General features: G+C 40.2%; 1 protein-coding gene across 1 annotated transcript in view; it reads left to right on the forward strand.

Moving 5' to 3' along the window:
• LOC119494741 (neuronal acetylcholine receptor subunit alpha-7-like) overlaps positions 1–21,511 on the forward strand; it is a 47,260-nt gene extending 25,749 nt beyond the window's left edge. The window contains exons 5-9 of the mRNA XM_037780860.1: positions 11,435–11,682; positions 13,623–13,817; positions 14,887–14,973; positions 18,817–18,926; positions 19,390–21,511. Of these exons, the coding sequence (XP_037636788.1) occupies positions 11,435–11,682; positions 13,623–13,817; positions 14,887–14,973; positions 18,817–18,926; positions 19,390–19,989 (1,240 nt within the window). The 3' untranslated portion in view covers positions 19,990–21,511. The remainder of the gene's footprint in view (positions 1–11,434; positions 11,683–13,622; positions 13,818–14,886; positions 14,974–18,816; positions 18,927–19,389) is intronic.
• The last annotated feature ends 858 nt before the right edge of the window (positions 21,512–22,369 follow it).

Genomic DNA, 22,369 nt, shown 5'->3' on the forward strand with positions numbered 1-22,369 from the left:
CTACTCCTAATTTGCTTTGCTAAATATGTGCTGGAGGAAAAATAAGTGCTGCGTGGTTGAGTGCACAAAGCACAGGACTCAGGACTGTGGTTTGTGTCCTGCACATGTTGTCAGGTTTAGGCTTCAAAAGCACTTGGTTAAGGGGAAAGTTCATCATTTTAGTTAAATACTGAACAGGACTAAGAGTCTGCAACATAGCGGCTTTGTGGGGCTGTGCGTACTGTACTGTACGTCAGCATGCTAAAACACTCACAATGACAATGCTAATATATTGATGTTTAGTAGGTGCAATGTTTACCATGTTTAACATATTAGTTTAGCGTGTTAGAATACTGATATAAACACAATGTAGAGAAATATCCTTTGTTTCGCAGGTATTTGGTCATAAACCAAAGTATTGGACAAAGTAAAATTTTGATCTGATGATGGTGCCAGCAGAGTAAAAGGCCGTTCACATGCCGCGTCTAAAACGCGTGGAAAACGCCAGCTGTGCCGCTTTCATTCTTTTATCTAAGTTGCTTCGGAGGTTGCGCTACTGTCGCGCTTGCTGTTACTATGCAACCGAAACCTGTATGCTGCGATGATGAAGTTGCTGTAATTTAGCAGTAAAAGCCTCACTGACTAAACTAAACAAAGTTAAATGGATTTTCAGCACCATAAATCCATCACAGTAGCTTTACTGCTTGATCTGTCTGTCAGTTTGGCTCACCTTTCAACCGGATGTTGTGATGTTCTTGGACGGAAAGGGTAAAGCAAGTAAAAGAGTCCATGGGACAGATCATGAAGCTCAAAGATAGCCCTGAACTAAAATAACTATAACCATATATTGACCATAGACTTATATTTACGGAAGAAAGAAAAAATATCTGCCGGTCGTGATTGGTTATTCCTTGTCAAATGACATGCGGTGCGTGCTGCAGAGTTCCAAAAGTTGAACTATTTTTATGTCGGGTCGCAGCCATCGTGCCCTGAAAAATAGAGGCTTGCGCCCGCTTGCACGCCTGACGGCATTGCTCCCTTATATATAATCTGGTCAGCATTCTGTTTCCAATAGGGCTGTCCTCCACCAGAGAAATTCTTAGTTGACTAACTACTACTAACACTCATACGATTTTGTCGACTAATCGATTAGTTAATTTAATCAACAGATTTGTAAAACTGAATTTCTCCACAAAGAATCACAAAAAAACACCACTTTGAATCTTGTGTTAACCAGAGATGTGCTCACAAGTTTCTTGAAAATAAGTCATTCAGCATGAAAAAGCATAAAAAATTACTAATGGACTAAAGAAATCTTAGTCGACCAAAATAACCCATGGTAACACTTCATTTTACAGGTCCGCAAATTTCATGGTATTTAGGTGATAATTAGCAAGTAACCTATTTGAAATTTCTTAGGAATTACTGCCAAATTACCCCAATATTTACCTCAAAATGTATCAAAAATTACTTTATTATAAACATTATTTAATAATTATATGCTAAAATAGAATATAATCATTAAAATAGAGCCTTTAGGCTTCAGAAGTGGCTGTGAGCTGCTCTTCATAAGAGGTGGCAAAACCAAAAACGTTATTTGCTAATTATCATCTATTTAACAGCTGACATGGAAATAAAGCATATCAATTAACTTTGTATTCTTTTCCTGGAAATGTATTAAATAAATTACCAGCTATTGGGAAATAGCGGAATATAATTATTAAATAATGTTATAATAAAGTAATAAAGGAACAGTTAGTTTACATCTGAGCCGGGAGGTTTAGGCGTCTCCTGGGGAGAGATGCAAATTTACAGTTTTCAGCAATAATATGGATCGCTGCTTGAAACCCACACAAACACATGCACACCTAACTAATTACACCACGCACCTCTAATCTCTCATGTCACTAATACACAGTAAATATCCGTGCACACACACAAGTTGCAAAAAGACGCACACTCTTCAACACATACACACACACATACACGCTGTCACACTTTTACAGACAGTAATGGCTCAACACGCGTCATTACGCCGCGGGCCATCAGTGCGCAGCCAATAACACGCTACTCTCGCTGTGTTGCATAGCAGATGCATTCAGGCTTATTAGCATGCAGCTCAGACGACAGCTCGCCATAAATCCATTCATTCATTTCTATTGTTTTATTATGAAGTTAATGATGTTTAGGAGTGCCGAGGTCAGATGCCATCTCAATATGTGATGCGTTCAAGGAAAAGAAGAGAGAGATAAAAATCAGATATTGTCTTTGATGAGTCACTCAGCTCTTAATATCCCAGTGTGAAACCTCTCATATCTCTCATATTGTGCTCACACTGACTGACAATGATGTTTCACGCATGTACAATCTATACAGTGAGTCATGGATTTACCATCCCGACCATATCCATACATACTGCCTGAGGAAAATATGTTGTTATTCACCATATTTGGTGAAAAGTAAAGTAAAGGTTTTGTTCTGTGACTGACAGCTGAAATCTTCCAATTCAGATCAAAGAGTTAAAATTATTATACGTCCAATGGCTTTCAGCATGGCTCAGACTAATTAGTAACGGCAAAGATACTCTATAACAAAGATGACGCATTACAAGCTCCGCCAGCGGTTTGAAATGGTTTACATTTCCTGTCTCCTAAGTGGGCGGGGTCATCATGCAATATCACCTCGTTTGGAAGTGTATAATGTATTTATATTTTCTTTTGCTAACATTAGATGTCTACACAGCTAACAGCCATATTTAGCATTACGAAAATGTGTTATCTATGGCATTGGGGAACGTTAGTTGCCAGATCTCGCGAGAAATTTCTCCTGATTTGTCCGTCTGAAAATTTTTATTTTCGTGTCAGAATGTGCAGGAAATATGTGGCTAGTGAAAAATGGGTCCAATATTTACTTTGGTGACTATAGGGGTAAATTAATCGGTCATAATCTGTGTTCACGTTCACTTCTCCCATTGGAGTTAATCGACTCAGGACATGCTGCTAGTCTCCTAAAGGGGCGCGTCAGTGGCGAACGGGACACAGATACAGGAAACTAACTCCCACTGCTCCGTCTCCTTTCTGAACTTTGCTAATGCTTAAACATTATTAACTCAGCTCATGAAAACGGAACCTTCTGATAATCAATTGAAGATATTGGTGTATGTGATATAGAGACATTTAATCATTCCATATGCATTAGAAGGTTATGACAAATGTGGCCTCCACTGAGACGGTTTACAATAAAGCTCTTTCTCTTCACTGATGAGAACCAACCGTACACTTTATGTTGACTCCAGCTCGTCTGCCGTCTGTGTGTCAGGCGAGCACGGGTTGCCTTTGTGTGTGTGTGTGTGTGATTGTGTTTGTATAAATGATAGCCTGATCTAAAAAAGCTATGTAAGCTGTTGACCTCCTCTCTCATTGGAGGGAAAAGTCAATGGTCTCACTTGACTGGGGATCGATGAGGCACATGAAGGACATCCAACTCAGGTAGACCACAGACAGAATCCTAATTCTGCCAGCAGGGACGGTAGATGTACAACACAGACGGAGCGCAGCGACAGGCCATAAAGATGAAAGGAGAATTAATTGAATAAATGGATAGTCGGAGGGATTTTTTAGATGGGTGGATGGTTGACTGAATGGACAGATGGACGGATTTGATGACTTCTCTGTGATCACTCAAATGACTAAATACTTTAGAAATAAAATATAATATGCACTGTCTTTAGGTGCATGCTTTCAAAGTGCATTTTGGTTTGTAAAGACCTCATGAAGATGATGTCACAGTAAAAACATTTTCCTGTGAATCTGTGAATGAGGTCAAACCCACATTTTTTCTGTAACTCTGATGCTTGATTTATACTTGTGCGGCGTGCATTCTGTGCGAGCGCCTCTGGTGCGCACCAGGCATATACTGTATAGTAATGCGGCGGATATTGCGTAGCATATCATTTCTTTTTGATTTGGACCCGTGGTTTTCAAATCCTTTGTCAGTCGGCTTTGATTAATTTGACAGGGGTGAATCAATAGTTTCATATAAGTCTGACCCAACACAAAAAAATCCTGCGTCGAGAATTAATACAGTTGTTGTTTTTGTAACGGATGTGAGGTACGTGTCCGGAAATGCCACCTCGGGCCTAAAACTTCTGCCTGGTCACATTTTTCGGGAGGTGTCTCTGCAAACCACCTCTGGAGGTCTGCACAAGCTTTTCCGCAGATGTATAAATTAAGCATGAGGCTCCTCTTATTCTATGAAAACAAATTAGTGAGCTGATGACATCATGATTAGCAAGAGCCTACACTATTTGTAGCCTATGTATGTGTGTACAAAGATGTACTAAAGTGCAGATTGACGATATCAAGTGTGCATAACGGTCCTATGGATATTATTCTTACTTGACAAGGTGAGCTTCTAGAGGCCAAAGAGACAATGGAGTGCCTGGTGACATCTAAAAGCCTTACTGAAATTCTGCTAATCAACAATAATGCAGTTTAATCAGTAATATAACATAACTTTATTTTTGCATGCTGGAGTTTTCACACACAAAAAAGTTAACAATTATATCACATATCCTTATCCCAACATAATGATCTCAAGCTGTCAGTTCACTCTTGAAGATGACAATGGAGATTTTTATAAGTAATCCATTCATCATGGGTGATGCACTGTATATGTGCTCTGGCCCTATAGGAATAAACATCCCACTGTAAATTGAAAACATACTGTACTTCTTGCCTACATCTTCCTTGATCAGCTGGTTAACCACAGAGTCTCACGGCTGTCAAACAGACTGCCTAATGCCGAGAGCCCCTGAGGCTGTTTAGTTGAATGCTACAATATATTCCTGGGATATGACATAATGTACATGGATGGATAGATCTTTGCTTGCGTGCCGACCATATGTAGCTGTCAACTGTGCATGGCTAAAAGATTCAGGGAAGGTGTTAGCTTTCTCCTATGGAGCAATTTAGTTCTCTCTTTCCGATTTGAAAAGTTTAGAAAAACAAATTTGCAAAGAAATAATGTCAAAGCTAACAGCGTTCTGTAGTACTCCTTGTTGCTCTTTAATCGTCTGTGACCTGATGGCAGGTATCAACAAAAAGTATGTAAATCAAATCATGACTTTAAAGGCACAAAATATTGTTTAGGGCTGCCCCCTCTTAGTCGATTAGTCGACTAATCTGTCGTTTTGGTCTTAGTCGATTAAGATTTCTTCAGTCGATTTGTTGTTTTATGCTTTTTTTCATGCTGAATGACTTATTTCTAAGAAACTTATCAGCACATCTCTGGTAAACATTAGAATTAAAGTGGTGCTTTTGTGTGATTCTTTAAGGAGAACCTCAGTTCCTCAGATCTGTTTATTAAATCAACTAATTGATTAGTCGATGAAATTGTGTTAATCTACTAAGAATTGCTTTGGTTGAAGACAGCCCCAGTATTGTTATATTACATATTATTTCTTAGTCAGTGCATTCTACATATTTTTAACAGTACTTAATCATTTATTCCACCCTGCATTGCTCTCTCGCTGCCTCAGGAACACTCTTGACTTTGTGACTTCCCTCTTTTTGTCATTGGTGTGTGTTCGTGTTCCTGTGTGAGGACAGCAGCAAGTGTTGAGTGAGTGAGAAGAAAGCTTTGGTGACTCATGTCCCATGGTACAGGAACCTGTCACTGCCACCATTGTCATTGTCGGTCAGTCTCTGTTTCCACCTTGCCCCACTCTCACATGCCCACAGTACTCTTTCTTCAGTGTGTGTGTGAGGGTACGCTGTACAAACACGACCACTTCCTGTTCTCCCAGGGCTATCACTTGCCCAGTTGTATGCATATTTAATGGTAAAAATGTGTACATTACAAAAATTATTGTTTTAAAATCTTAAAATCTTTTTTCCTAACGGTCATTAAAAGAAAATTGATTCTGATTAGATGATACAATAGTTTTAAGTATATTTCTTTCTTGAAGCAAGCTGCAATAAAGTAGAAATATATTTGTGTGCTTGATCTAATTTATCTTTTTTCGATAAGTTTAAATATCTTGTATTGTTCTGTACACCTCTCCTTTTCTGCACATACATACTTGTACATTATGTACTCTCCAATACACACACACACACACACACAGTCCAGGACATGCTGTGCTGGGATGTATTTAAGCGCTGATTGCGGGAAAGCGCACACCTTCAGATGAAGTAAGGCCAAAGCTTGAATAATTCATCGCATAGCTCCGCCTTGGCCAACCCACACATCCCTCCCCCAGCACCCGGAGCCACAGATGATGGCAACACACACACAGAAGAGAAATAAATTACCACACTTAACTTTACCGGAAAAAGGTAAATCACTCAATCTTCAGCAAAGGCAGCGACAAATAAAATGGGTCCGTCCACAAATTCTGTTAAGATGCACGCCACGTCCTTTTGTCAGGGCTGAATGAGGCTCCAGGATGTTTCAGACACGCTGGCGTTATCGCTCTCGCTGGGGATTGCATTGTGTGTGTGTGTGTGTTGATTTGTGTGTGCATGTATAGGTGTATTGTGTGGGCCTTCATGCTGTATATGTATGTAGAGTTCAGTGTGTGAGGTTGAGCTCTAAATTGGTGTGGATTGTAAAGTGAAAAGGACTGTCAGCACTACAATGGGCTTTTGTAAGGCCTACGATGACACAGGACTTTACTGATAGTGTGTGTGTGTGTGTGTGTGTGTGTGTGTGTGTGTGTGCGTGCGCGCGCACGTGGGTGGGTGTGTGTTTGTTAGGGGCATTTCTGCTGAAAACTGACAGCAGGACTTTGAGACAGGGATCGTGCCCTTTGTTGTCTCCATTTGTTTGCTCAGTATTTGTGTGGGGTTGGCATTTTTCTCTACTGCTATAGATGCATTTTACCATCATTTTCTAATGCCTAAGGCTGTCCGCTCAAATGTTAAGACACTTGAAACAGTTATATGAACAGGAGATGGGTTAAAGGATGATTGATGATGATATTTGCCTCCTCAGTTTGAATTGTACATGATATTCACAATGTTCAAAGGGATTCTTTCCCCAAACCCTACTTAAAACTATCTAACCTTTGGACAATGTTTAACCAGGTAACCTCTGGTTCTGAAAAGTGAAGCCAATGCTGAAGTGCTTTAAACTTGCATTCTTTCTAATAGCCAGCAGGGGGCGACTCCTCTGGTTGCAAAAAGAAGTCTGATTGTATAGAAGTATAGGAGAAAATGACCCTACTTCTCATTTGATTTATTACCTCAGTAAACATGAGTTTAAGTTCTCAATCTCTAGTTTCAAGTCTTCTTCAATACAGCATGATGTTCATTTAGTAAATTATAATCCCATTTAGAGTCAAATAGACCATAAAGCAAGGTATACTTTAGGGTGTGGCAAACTTGCAATTGACAGGTCGCTACCACAGCGTTGTCCGGTCTGGGAGTTGTCCGTGTTTTTGTCTTACAACTTTAACCCTTTCACAGTGTGATTCAGTTCATGAAAGTTAATTACAGTATAACCTTTTTGGTTGCCTAGAAATGCCTTATTAAGGGTTCGGTTGTACTTAGCTCCACCCTCTCGTGTCACTTCTGGTTGCAAAAAGCCAAGAAGTCTTCAAAACGGCAGTCCCCAAACCAATGGGTGATGTCACGGTGACTACGTCCACTTCTTATATATATACAGTCTGTATGTTTTTTTTGGACCAAATGTGTTCACACATTTTTTTAAATCCAAAACCGGGTTTTACCCAGAAAACTGAAATTAGTGAAGATTTTATAAATGCTCTTGTTCCCTAAATGTTGCATGGTTTTGTATACAACTATCCTTAGAGAGCAGGGGTTGGCAACCTTTTTGATATAAAGTGCCATTTCTTTATTTTCTTGTTAATCAGTGGGCCATTAAGGTTAACATTGAGTTAAATTCTGACACCACATCAAAATTGAAATCTCCAACGGACCTGTAATTTTATTCCATCCATATAGGCAACGTGCATAGCAACATTAAAAAAAAAAAAATGTTTTTCTCCTATAATCAGGACATTGTAATTCTATATGAGAGCACTATACAAGAAGGCTGCCATCCTTTTGAAAACATCCACATCTGTTGTGAAATCATTAACCCGACAAACCTTCCACCAATCGTGTTTATCAGCAATAGACTTGACAAATAAATGTATATTTTTACCCCCTTGTGGTTACAAATTATATGCACAGTTCCCATTCTGAAGACGACCTCGCTTAATAGTAAATCAGACGCAGAGTGCGGGTCAATCAAACTACCGTAAATAACAGGCCGCGCAATTGCCAATGGCTGTGAAAGAGGTAATTTGGCATGTGGATGAGAGGTCACGTCTACATTTCCAAAAAACTCTCTTCCACACAGTGTGCCATTGGTTAAGCTACTGTGTGCCTCTACCTAAGGTTGCTGACCCCTGCTGTAGAGGTTTTCATTCAATTACCTCCATGCAGACGGTAAACAAGTGAGTAAAAAATCAGTGAACTGTCTTCTGAGTGAATCATCTGAGAGAAAATATGAAACCCATTGTCTGGCTGATGAAAATAGATAAAGATAAACTGGTTATGAAAAGAAAAGCCTGTTATAAATTACTTAAGCCTGACCAGAAACTAAAACGTTAACAAATATGTATACCACCATCTTCATTACGAGTTTCCCACTTGATTGTAGAAACAGAATTCGGATTTCAGATACACAAATTGGTTCGCTGACAAGGGTAATAATCATCCACCCACTTTTTTTTAATTTATTTTTTTATTATTTTATTTATTTTTAGTTAATATTTTTAATATTATTATATATTTTATTCAATTATTACTTTTTTCTGTTGGTAAGGCACACTATTCTGTGAACTGTAAATATGTATTATATGACAGATTGTTTATTACAAATGTATAATTTTTATTCTTGTACTTTATATGATCTCTCATGTGGAGAGTTGTGTTTTGCAAGTTTCAATTGTTAAAAGCACAATAAAAACAGTGTTATGTAGTGGTTATGTAACTGTAAATGGAGGCATGTAAATCCAGATGACTAAGACATTCAATTAAATAACATTAGTATCTCTGTTAGAGTTAATGGATAATCCAAAACATATAGCTCAATGACAAATTGTATATCCTATATTTTGCGGTCATAATTTTGAGCTGATCTTTTAATGTCTTCAGCTGCCCGAGTGTTATCGTATAAAAGAAGAGGAGGAGAGGAGATGCTCCCTTCCAGATAGTTGCTGCAGTGGAGAATCAATTAGTATGAACAGGATTTTGTCCGTATACTGTACAAGGAAACAAAACAGAAGACACTGCCTAAATTCAGACTTTGCCTCCGGCACTTTATTTAAGAGTTCACACTCTCGTCGACACCAGAGGAGCTACTCTTTAATTCTTAATTAGAGTTCAACTGGAGTTTGCCAGAGCTGCAGTGTGTCTAAGGTTAGATGTTTAGGCGTTTTCTTTACTGTGAGCATCTGTCCCCAAAAGTTGTGTTTTCTACTCCCAAGACTTTCAGAGAATATAGATTCTACTTCAGTGGTTTCATTGATTTTTGAGAGTCTGGTGAGTGAAGCCATTTGAAACATTTAATATTTGAACCTTAACTAATACAAAACCTGTCCATAGCTGCCCTCATATCATCCCAGCAGGTTGTGAGTTGCAGATCCTTGAAGGACGCATCTGTGGTGTTTTTTTCATGTCACTGATTTGGTTCCTGTTAGTGCACATTTGGCATAGCGGTGGAAGTGAATATTTAATTTCACTGCACCCTGGATTTCACCTGGGTTTTAACTGTGCGTATGTGGGGTGACGGACCGGAGCGGCAGGCTGGTTGCTCCACAGATGGCTAGTAGATATGTAGATATGGATATATCACTTCACTGCTCGCCGATGTGGCAGGTCAGGCTGAAACAGCAAATAGACCGGCAAACGTATTCAAATACACGTACAAAAACAAATGACCTTAAAGTGTCTAAAGAGCCAGATAATTCCGAAACAGCGAAAAAATGAGTGAATGTTGAACTTGCATTCTTCAGGTAGCCAGAAACACGACTCCAAATGAATAACATTCACTACAACATTGCCATAACTGCTGGCAGTGTTGTAGTCAAGACCACCTAAACAGAGACCAGAGTGTAACGAGACCGAGACAAGACCAAGACTTTGATGGGTTGAGACCAAGTCAAGACCAAGACAGGACAAGACAGAGTCCAGACCAAGACCAGACCCATGCGAGTCCCACACTGCATGACACACTAATGATAAGATGTGGAACATGCAAACCAGAGGCACTCCTCAAATTGATCTGAAAGATTCACATTTCCATAAAAACACCATCAGAAAACAAATGAAGATTCCTCTTCATTCACCTATTTTATTGCCATATATATACTGTATGCGTGTGATGTATAAGTGTACCATGAGAAATGTCTTGATCAAGGAATCAAAAGGCATTGCAGAGGTGAATTTTATGTTTAGGAATTAATTTTCCTTTGTTTTCTATGACACACAAATACAAACACTAAGAAGCTGAAATCAACTCAACCGTCTTTATTCAACACTCATTTTCCATGTTTTACCATCTACCTAACATAACACAAACATAACACAATACAATTTGTTGTGCAACATAATTTTTTTCTGGGAGACTCTTGTCTTCCCCTAGAAACCATCAGTACAGAACGTATCAAACAATATGGGAGTGCATGTGAATATTTGTAACAGTTACAAATAGTTTGAATTAGAAATGAGTCAAGTTATTGGTTGCATTTAAAGCAGGACGTTTTACTTCCAATCACAGTAATGATGTTAACAAATAAATCAGACATTGCCCAGGCAATTAAGTGATATCTCCACAATTGTGGTCTTGACCGGTCTTGAAATAAAGTCCGCATTGTCTGAGACAGAGACAAGATTGAGTAAAAATGCAGCTGATTCCGAGATGAGACCTTCAATAAGTGGTCTCCAGACCGGTCTGAGACCACTTTTTGACCGAGACCAATCTCGAGATGTGCAAATAAGCAACTGTTTGCTACAAGTTTGCCATATCAACTTAAAAGGTGATGATATGTCCATGTTATGTTCACAACTTGTTTCTGCTGCCCCCAGGTGGCCAAAAAAAGGTTGGAGCTTTAAACATACAAAATCTGTTACTGTTCTTCAAATTAATGTTGTATTCCTCTAACCAGCTTTTCTTATTTTGTAGATTTTGTAGACGTAATTTGTCTTAATCCATTGCGCAGACTCTCTAATTTTATTGTGTCTTTGTCTCTCGACGATAGTACAAATTGACAAAACCCATTTCAGTAAGTAATTGCCAGCTTGTGGTACCCGAGCATGATGTCAAAAATAATTAAAAAGGCAATAAAGAGATTTCAGCAAGATAGAGCTTTAGCTCACAGCAAGATGATGAAACGTTTGGAAGGTTCACACACACACATTACTCTCTCTTATTCTTTCCCCAGTGCGGACGAGCGGTTCGATGCCACCTTCCACACCAACGTACTGGTGAATGCGTCCGGTTACTGCCAATACATCCCTCCTGGCATCTTGAAGAGCACCTGCTACATTGATGTGCGCTGGTTCCCCTTCGACGTGCAAAAGTGTGACTTGAAGTTTGGTTCCTGGACGCACAACGGCTGGCTGCTGGACCTCCAGATGCTGGATGTGGACACGTCCACCTACATACCCAATGGGGAGTGGGACCTTGTGGGTAAGACAAGTCAAGTCAATTTTATTTGTATTGCCCAATATCACAAATTTGCTTCAGGGGACTTTACAATCTGTACAGCATATGACACCCTCTGTCCTTTACAGTACCACCCTCTCATCGGATGAGGAAAAACTTAATCAAAGAAAAAACTTTTAACAGGAGAAAAACTGAAAGACAGATGTGCAATAGATGTTGTGTGTACAGAGTAACAACATAATGAAAATACAACATAGGCAATCCATATGACAAAATTGCCATACAGTATATAGTGTGAACATTAATGAAGAGATGGATCCAGGAGAATGTCAAGCAGCTTCCAGGCGTCGCCAAACAAAAAGAGCCTGAGCAACACGACCTACACTGTTTTTCTCTGCAAGTGCAACCGTCAGGATAGATGGCTGCACTTGAAAACCCTGTGTCTTTGTATAATTCAATAAGTATATTTTAGCTTCAAACTGATTTCTCTAGTTGTCTCTTAAGATTTCTCCGTCTGAGTCATGAGATGAGTTGAAAAAAAACTTTGAAAACAATTCTTTTAGGGGGTATAAACATAAGGCTGCTGTATTCCGTCTATGCAATAAAAATGGGATACTCCATCACTAGACTCCTTAAAGGGATAGTTTGGGTGTTTTGAAATAGGGTTGTTTGAGGTACTTATCCATAGTAGGTGTATTACTTAGATGACGGTTGGTGTGCCCCCAGTTTGGAGAAACAGACAGGAGCACCGACACCGGAACAAAGTAATACAGTGCGGTGGATGGGGACAGCAGACAAACGTATTTCAGCCACCTAAAAGAAAGGCCCACTTAAAAAAAATCAATATCCATTTAAGTGTACGCTATATTTCGAATATTTTCCCTGCTTTATCTTGCCGTCAGACCCTTTCCTTCTCCTTTACGACGGGGAACTGAACTGAAAGTGAAACTTATCTATGCTCTCCCCAAAGCCAGCATGCTCAGTTGACAAAAACAGTGTAGATACGTAGATTCAGTTTGCCATCGGAAAATATTCTAAATATAGCGTACACTTAAACGGATATCATTTTTTTTTTTTTTTTTTAAGTGAGCCTTTCTTTTAGGTGGCTAAAATACGTTTTGCTGCTGGCCCCATCCACAGCAGTACATTGCTTTGGTTCGGTGTCGGTACTCCGGTCCGTTTCTCCAAACTGGGGGCGGGCCGTACTCCATTTACTGTAAAACACCTACTAAGGATAAGTACCTCATACAACCCCACTTCAAAACAGCCAAACTATCCTTTTAAGTCAATATTTTCCAAGAGTTTAATCCATCAGACAGTGCTACACAGATGGATACATAAATAGACTCTACATTTGTGCTCCCCCTTAATTACACCAGGATCAGGCCTTGCCAACTTCCTGCGTTCAAAGTCTTTTATATAAATGATTCACCCGATGGGATATCATTTGTATGGTTGTAGCCGGATGATCTGGAAAGGGGAGAGTTTTTGGAAGACCCCCCAAGCGGGGTGTTTCCAGCTGGGAGAGAGTAGCAGCAGATCGCAGTGCTTCTGCCCCCGGGGTGATGGTTAGCTGGAGATGGGTGTCAGACAGCAGCAGATGGCATGCAATGGGAATGTTTGACATGTTGGCAGGTGTGTGTAGCCAGGCCATATGTCAGAGCAGCACGCCGCATCCCCAGAGTTGGAGTTCAAGGTGAGATAGTTCAACCATAAAAAATCTAAACTGATTCAGCTTTTTTTTAATCTTGTTTTATGGCTTGCTGAACATTTTTTACTAACAATACAAAGATAAAATAAAGGCAGAGCAAAGTTCCAAAGCCTGGTCTGAGTGGAGCATCCCATAAAATATTTAGACTCATCTTTTCATTTTCCATCTGGTTTACACACATTGTAGATGCTATTTAAATCTTCAATGACTTTATTAGTCCACATGACCTGTATGTGTTGTGCTCCTCTCTTAGGTGTGCCAGCCAAGCGCAATGAGCTGTACTATGACTGCTGTAAGGAGCCCTACCCTGATGTGACATTCACGGTCACCATGCGCCGCAGGACGCTGTATTATGGCCTCAATTTGCTCATCCCATGTGTGCTGATCTCTGGCTTGGCCCTGCTGGTCTTCCTGCTACCTGCAGACTCTGGAGAAAAGATTTCTCTGGGTGATTGAGGCTTAAACACAAATAAACACACATATTATTCACATGAAATGATTCTGCTTTGCAAAACATTTGAAAAAATGTGTTATTGATCTATGGAAGAAACATAGAAGGTAAACATGTTTGTACAGTTTTTAAGTACAGGGCATTTGGTAGCTTAACTAAAAAAGCTTGGAGTAATTTGGTTTTCAATCACCAAGAGTAATATATAAAATTGAGTTTGAATATGTATATAAAGATGGATGTCGCGTCTCCACTTCCTCCCACTGTACAAAAGTGACGCCAAAATATCCCAGTTATGGGAGCTTCCATCTTGAGATTTTGACGTCATTTGGAGCCAGTACAGTAGTGATCGGGGTGCTGGAGCCACAGTGTCGAGGTCCCGCCCACACACCCCTATGAACATTTACCAGCGTGATAAGAACTACCTAAAATGACAAAAAAAATCTAAGGTAAAGATGTATTTGTTGTGTACTTTGACTTTTTAGTTTGGCCCATGTCCTGTCCGCTAACGTGGATGGGGCAGGATTTATGACCTTTACTGCAGCCAGCCACCAGGGGGCAATCCAGATGTTTTGGCGTCACTTTTGGGGAGCTTTCATGTCGTCCGTCTTTATATACACTATGGTTCAAGCTTATACAAATATAATACACCAATGCATAAACATATTAAAGCACACACATATTTGTCTTCATAAATCATTTAGCAAGCCATGAATACTCTCCATGCATGTCAAATCACCTTGGAATAATTGAATTTCAAAATAAGAGGCTCGCCATTTAAATTTTGGATATACTGTCAGTGCGAGTGAGTTTTGATGGATAGCCGTCTGTGAATGAGCAGTTACAAAGTCAAAGTGTTTGAGGGATTTCTGGAGCGATAACCCACCTTTGACAGAGTAGCCGGCAGCTGATAAATGGTTGTAGTCACGAGAACATAACTGATTACATACATAAGTAATTACAGGACTGATTTCATACACCAGTGACCCCGATCACATCATTATGTATATGCTCATGTTCTCTCTCTCTCTCTCTCTCTCTCCGTGTGTCTCTCTTTATCTCACTCAAGGCATCACTGTGCTGCTTTCGCTAACTGTCTTCATGCTTCTGGTAGCAGAGATCATGCCTGCCACGTCCGACTCTGTTCCTCTCATCGGTGGGTTACATTTATGTGTGTTGTGTGTGTGTTACAAATGCAATGTACTGTATCTCACCAAAGCTATCACTGATGTGTGTTTACCTCCTGTGAAAAGCTTCTCTAAACGGAGGGAAAACGGCTCCTTAGAATACAGGCAAATTAAAGTGACTGTATTATCCATTCAGTACATCAACACACAGACTGACAGTCCATAATAACAACTTGACTGTCCTTCTGAGAATTAGCTAGTAGGGGGAGATAGCAGGTCAGCAATAGATGTCACATAGAAGTGGCGTACATCATCTGAAAGCTGAGAACCTGAAGATTAATTTGCACTTCTGTTCTGGAAAAGCCATCCATCTCTGAATGCTCTAGGTCTCTAGTTTGTGACTGCAAAGTTTCATGAGGCTGTGATTATCCTAGAGGTCACCACAGGTCATTTTATACAGTCAAGCTCCAAAAAACAAAATGCAATGATACATGATACAATACAATGAAGTGGCTACTATGGGGAATAACATCATCACACATGAATACAATTGGGCTCATTGGATCCACAAGAGTCTCAGCTTTATAGTGATACCCACTTAATGCAATTCCAAGACTGTCTAGGGACCCCAGTATGTAGAGATCATTTTTAGTATAGGCGAAAATAACACATTTATACTGCAAGCAAAAACTGCATGTTTTTTTACCCCAAACTGCTTGGGATTATCATGAAGTGGGCATGTCTGTAAAGGGGAGACTCGTGGGTACCCATAGAACCCATTTTCATTCACATATCTTGAGGTCAGAGGTCAATGGACCCCTTTAAAAAATCACCATGCCAGTTTTTCCTCGCCAAAATTTTGCTTCCTTCCCGATGGCTATTATGACATAGTTGGTACCAGTGGATTCCTTAGGTTTTCTAGTTTCATGTGATGTGTGAAGAGTACCTTTACTCTAGCTCTAACACCTGCTACGGCCTCTGAAAGACTGTAAAGTCGGTTCCCATCAGCCTCAACGAGTGGAAGAGGTTAAATGTAGGCAGTTGCCTGACCTCTCTATATGCTGTAAATGGTCTCCTGATAAAAATCATAAATAAAAACCCGTCTCGGTGTCTAGCTGGGTTTTAGTCTGAGCAGCCTGAGGGCGTCTATGCATCATTCACAGCCTCCCTGTATGGTGTGTGGAGTAAATTGGGTGGCCAGAACTAAAGCTGTCAGCACCATTAATAGGCTAAGAAATGCCTGATTGTCCACTGGGGAGGCGAGAAGGAAACGGGGATAGAAGAAGAAATAATAAATGGATGAAGAGAGGCGGAGAGATGAGTAACGTTTGGGGCTAAAGTTCTCAGACAGAAAGGCCTCAAAGGCTTTGTGGAGCAAGTGAAGAGGCAGACAACATGTCAGTTTGGTTAACACTCCTCTCACCAGGCCATGAAGACTTTTTTTTTCTTGTATGTGTGTGCGAGATGCTTTGAATTATAACTGCTGTCCTGTATGCAGTGTGTCTTATCAGTTTCTCTTGGTCAAAGTGAAATATATTATGTGAGTGTATTGATGTGAGTAGTGTTTGGTCATGCTGAACACGATCACCACTACACCCTGCCCTCGCCGCTGATAAATGCTTTATCAATAGAGTGATTAATCTGTGTTTTTTATTTTCTCTCGACCTCAACACAAGGCCAACTGGGACACTTTTAGCAGCCCTGTTAAAATGACTCATGCCCCCTTTACAACACAGTGGCTGAATGGGGATATGAGTTATTGTAGCCGCTTGAGCTTGACTGGGAATATATAATGCAAGTGTCCAACGCCGCTGCCAGAATCCGGCCATATGTCTTTTATCATCAGCCCTTAATCACCAGATAAGCATAGTGTGTTCATTTCATTTTAGCTAATTTAGTTAGACCTGTCTCCTCTGTTTCAAGGCCATTTGGCTCAGCTCATTTTAATTCTGTTCGGTTTTAATTCATTTTTAATTTAGTTAGTTCAGCTGTAATCAGAAATGTGGTTTTGTTTTTGGAATTATTGTATGTCATATCTGTAGGCAGTCTTCTTCCAGAGAGAAAACAAAGTGATTAGTTATTGACCATAAAGCATTCAGGACACAGCAAATAGAGAGGTGCAGGAATGAGTCCTAAAACCCAGAAATGAGTTAGCATTTTAGCACTTCGGTTCCCTCGTCTCAAAGTCAATGGGTTTTTGAAAAGGCTGTCAAAGTTAACACATTACCGCAAATTAGTTTTAACCGCACTAATTTCTTTAACGCATTAACGCAGCTTGCAATTTTTAGGGTGTAGCGGGCTCAGTTTTAAAGCTAATTGCGAAGGAGGCTAAATAACGCACACGCACTGGCATGGCCAATTTCAAAGGGGTTCCTTGACCGCTGACCTTAAGATATGTGAATGAAAATGGTTTCTATGGGTACCCACAAGTTTCCCCTTTACAGACACGCCCACTTTATGATAATCACATATAGTTTCGGGCCATAGTCAAAGTTTGGGGCAAGTCATAGTCAAGTCAACACACTGACACACTGACAGCTGTTGTTACCTGTTGGGCTGCAGTTTGCCATGTTATGATTTGAGCATATTTTTTATGCTAAATGCAGTACCTGTGAGGGTTTCTGGACAATATTTGTCATTGTTTTGTGTTGTTAATTGATTTCTAATAATAAATATATACATAAATTTGCATTAAGCAGCATATTTACCCACTCCCATGTTGATAAGAGTATTAAATACTTGATTTCCCTTTAAGGTACATTTTGAACAGATAAAAAATGTGCGATTAAATATTTTAATCAATTGACAGCCCTAGTTTTTAGTTTTAATGCCTGAAATAAGGTCTGCGGTTAAAACAAGCTTATGAGATTTTAACGTTTTGTTCTATGATATAAAATACGTCAGTAAATATCCCACTCGTGAATTTTGAAGGTTTTACGTGTTTTGAAAAAGGCACCTTTACAGCCTCGCTTTGTGTACTCACTCATACGACCGTGATGTAGTTCGTTTATAGCCTAACGTTAGCTTTTTACTTCTGGCGATTGCATTCATACTTCAAAAATCATAAAAGTGCTGTTCATTTGTGGAGATTATGATAAGATATGATGATTATGATAAGTATCATAAACGTGTGTTTGCCACAGAGCTTATTTTCTGCAATAATCCCAAACCAGATGGAAAGCTCTCATTGGCTTTTTGTCGAGGGAACCAGTGCAATTCTAACTTCCTGGTTGGCCTACAAAAATACATCGTCCCTGTAGCACTCTGTAGCCTTCCACCTCTCATAAACACATCCTTTAATGCTATTTTGTTATTTCTTCCCTCATCTCTCTCCCCACCTCTTTGTTTTATCATCTTCTGCCTCACCTCTTATTTGATCCTCCTCTCTCCTTAAGCACCCCTCCCTTTCTCCTTCCTTCTTTCTTTCCATGATCCTAACAAATAAGGTTGGAGTGCCTTGGTGTTGAGTTAATGCTCCCCTCCTCTCTTACTGTTCCCTCCTTTGGGTGAAAACATGCCTCCAGAACCAGCGCTAATCTCTCTCTCTCTCTCTCTCCTCTACTTTGTTTTGGTTTGTTTACCCCTATTCTCTGTTTTGTCACATTTTTTTGCACAGATTCCCCGTTTCAGTGTGCATCTTTTCCCCTTGGCAATATAACCTCTTGCACAAATTGATCAGTTTTGCTTTCCTTTCATGTTACAGTGTGAAATCGACCTATTTCTGGAATTAATTCCAGCTTAATGTTTTACCTGTTAGTACATGCTCATTAAATGTGAGCATTGGGTAGTTCAAGGGATAGGGGCATGACCTTATATGCATCTCTGAGCAACACTAAAAGTATTAATGTTGATGTTTTTTGTGTACTCGGCAGCCCAGTACTTTGCCAGCACCATGATGATAGTAGGGATGTCTGTGGTGGTGACCGTTATAGTGCTGCAGTTTCACCATCATGACCCTCACGGAGGCAAGATGCCCAAATGGGTGAGTGACTGAAACTGATTTAATCAGATAATCATCTCTGTTGTCATCGATAACATTTAGCACAAATTCCTGTGTTTGTATGAGTGGGTTATTGTGTGTGTTTGTTTGTAAGGATATAATAGTTTTGAATTTTCAATTATTTTTTTTTATTTTATTTTTTACGTTTCGATAAGATTTTAGTCAGTTTGTTTTTCTGAGGACCAGGTATAATGTCTCAGAAGTATGTAGCTACATATACATACAAAATACATGGTATACAATGGCCATAATGTTAAATGTTTAATCTTTGCGCTACTTTGCCGCTTCAAGTCTGTTCAATTTCTGTGGTTCAATGTTACGAGAGTTGAAGGAAATTCATGCAGTCTCCATTTTTTTGTTGTTATTATTTTCGTTTTAGTTTCAGTTTTAGATTACTACAATAACCCTGAATGTGTGCGTCACTGACGGAACCTGATCTCTTCAGGTTCGGGTGGTTCTGCTGAACTGGTGTGCCTGGTTTCTCCGTATGAAACAACCTGGCGACGAGCGCAAGCGGCGCGGTTACAAGTACGCCTCCCAGCACCACTCCAGCACCAGCTCCATAGAGATGGGCACCGTACCGAGCCTCAGTATGCCCCTCTCACAGACGTCCTGCCCGCCCTGCCCCACTGGCACCTCCAACGGTTCCATGAGCCTCTACTTCGGCAACTACCACCCCATGGAGAGCCCGCATTGCCCGCCTTCCAGCGACTCCGGGGTAGCGCTAGGGGGGCGTGCCCGTGGCTCCGTCAGTGATGAGGCGGAGCCGTCTGGAGGAGTTGGCGGTGGCGTCGGAGGCCTGGGGATGGGAATTGGCTTCCCCCCGCCGGAGATCCAGCGCATCTTGGAGGAGGTGTCGTACATAGCCCAGCGGTTCCGGGACCAGGACAGGGCCGAGGCCATCTGCAGCGAGTGGAAGTTTGCGGCGGCGGTGGTGGACCGGCTGTGCCTGGTGGCCTTCTCTCTCTTCTCCATCATTTGCACCTTCACCATCCTCATGTCAGCACCCAACTTCATAGAAGCTGTTTCCAAGGACTTCACATAGCTGGTTGCAGCAGCAGGAGAGAGGGAAGGAAGATGAAGAGAGAAAGCAACAAAGGGTGCCATTTGTGGTCCCCAACCTACAGTCTGGGCACCATGTTGGAAAGGAGCCACGCAGTGTTTTATGAGAAAAAATAACTCAAGAAACTGCGTGTCATATAGTCAATTGAACCAATCAGGAAGCAAAATATTCATGATTGATGAATAAGTAATTACAAAGACAAATCATTATGTTACATCCCAAATTAAGAATAGAAACATACATTCATTGTTCCACTCTGTCTTGAAGTCAGAGACAAATATAGGTTGGACATGCAGACTAAACAACAAACCTGGGAAGACTAGAGATAAAAGGTTGGGTATCACTGCGGCAGCAGAGGAAGGATCTGCATAGATTTTCTTTTTTACATTGTGTAAGATATCAATAAGGGGAAGATAATGTGGCAGTCTACCCGGAAAACAGTGTACATATCATTGTTTTACCTGCACCATTCATTTAACAAACTGCTTAATTTACTGTACAATGACTCAAACAGCACCACAGTCCACCTCACCTCTTCTCTACTTCATTTGAAGACATAGTCTTGTCCTGTATGTAGAAATCCACACACACATACTGTATGTACAAATATCGCCTCAGTCTGAGCTCAAACACCGACCATTCACCTTCTGAACTCTTAATAAGGAAATCAGACTTGTTTCTGATGATGTACCATCCCCGTAATGATGTTAGGTTAGTTATTAAAATGAGATGTTTCACTGTGAATTTTATTGTTTTTGCTTTCACTTCGATCAACAGAGCATTGAACACAAGCGTAGAGGCATTTTCTTTAGTCATCAGAGTAGGAATGCTTATTTAGGATCACTTTTCACTTTGCATTGCCTGTTTTATTTTAGAATATGTAGCATAATAAGAGTTTGGGACAGTGTAATAATGAAACATCCAGTTTATTATATCAGAAAGCACTGTGTTGACTGGTATGTACTGGTGTTGACCAGTAACACAAAATGCACCGTCTTTCTAAAGTACAGTCAAATACTGTATTTTTGAACTGTACTTTAGTGGTCTGACATTACACGTATTGATTTAACTGTTGGAAACAGGTCAAGTAAAAGTTGTCTAACTGCTGTAAAAATATCAGTGTACCTTGTTGGACTTCACTGTACATAAGTGGTCACTGAAGATGAAGAGCGATGTGACTTTTGAACTTCTGACACCACAGACAATGGCTAGAGGCTCGACAGCAAGAAGAAAACTTCACAACCCCATCCGCCACTATATCACTGGAGAATATACTGTAGATTTATAAAAGGCCCTATACTGTAGTTTCAGTGAGTTTTGTCTGTGTTTTGTAGAGGGAGCCGAGTGACTGATTCACACAACACAGTTGTTAACGTGTTTAGTGCCACCTCCACCTCCCAGCCACCTCTTCTTTGTCGTCATTGGTCTCTTTATCTCTTTCTCTGTCATTCCAAGTGTGAGTTTTTGGCTCTCGGTGTTAATAAAAGTCTATTTATTCTCTGTATAACAGGCTCTGGATAGATCTGTGGAGGGAGGGGAAGAAACCAGTAGTTTGTTGTTAGTCATCTGGAAGATCCGCCATAGAAAGTAGACTAAGCCTATTCACTGTGGTGAATAAATTGAAATTACAGCGTGTTATGTTGTGGCATTCATAGCATAATAGCTGAAACTTCTTCTTAGATTGCTACAGTTAAACAAATCAACAGACTTTTGCTTCACTAACCAGCCAGTACTTTCAAATCTGCAAACTCCATCCACAACTTTTAAGTAAAAAGGAGTATATGCAGCTTTACTGCGAGCTGACGAGTAAGAAAACAGATCGGCCAGATGTCTGAAACGCTAAATTAATCAGGATAATGCAAAAGAAAATGGGATTGAGTCATTTATCTGGTTGTGAAACAGTTGCAATAATGGCATATTAAAGATGAGCACATCCACAAACACAATGTCACCATCAGTGTCACCACTATTTATTAGGAAGACTAATGAGACATTAAAGTGTCTCCAGCTTTCATAACTGTACGTTCATTATGTCGTCGTGTTAATGGGACGGGATGTGCTAATTTAATAGGAGGGCAAAAAAGGCATAAATTCAAAGTCGACCCTTTTGGTCAAACAGCAAAATAACCTGGTCAGAGAAATGTGAAAAAATTCCCTTTGTTTTAGATAGTGGTAGAAAATTGTCTTTGTTCTAAGGAAGGGAAATAAAATCCTGAATGGGAGAGTAAATCAAATATAAATCTGAGCTGAAATATGCGTTTAAATAAGCATGAAAGATGAAGAATGTGGGGCATGTTTTCCTCCCGTGGTCTATGAAATATGCTCAGATTTCTTTTTTTGTGTGGCCAACAAAGGCTGCCTC

Source organism: Sebastes umbrosus, chromosome 9 (assembly GCF_015220745.1).
Source record: "Sebastes umbrosus isolate fSebUmb1 chromosome 9, fSebUmb1.pri, whole genome shotgun sequence".
Lineage (NCBI taxonomy): Eukaryota > Metazoa > Chordata > Actinopteri > Perciformes > Sebastidae > Sebastes > Sebastes umbrosus.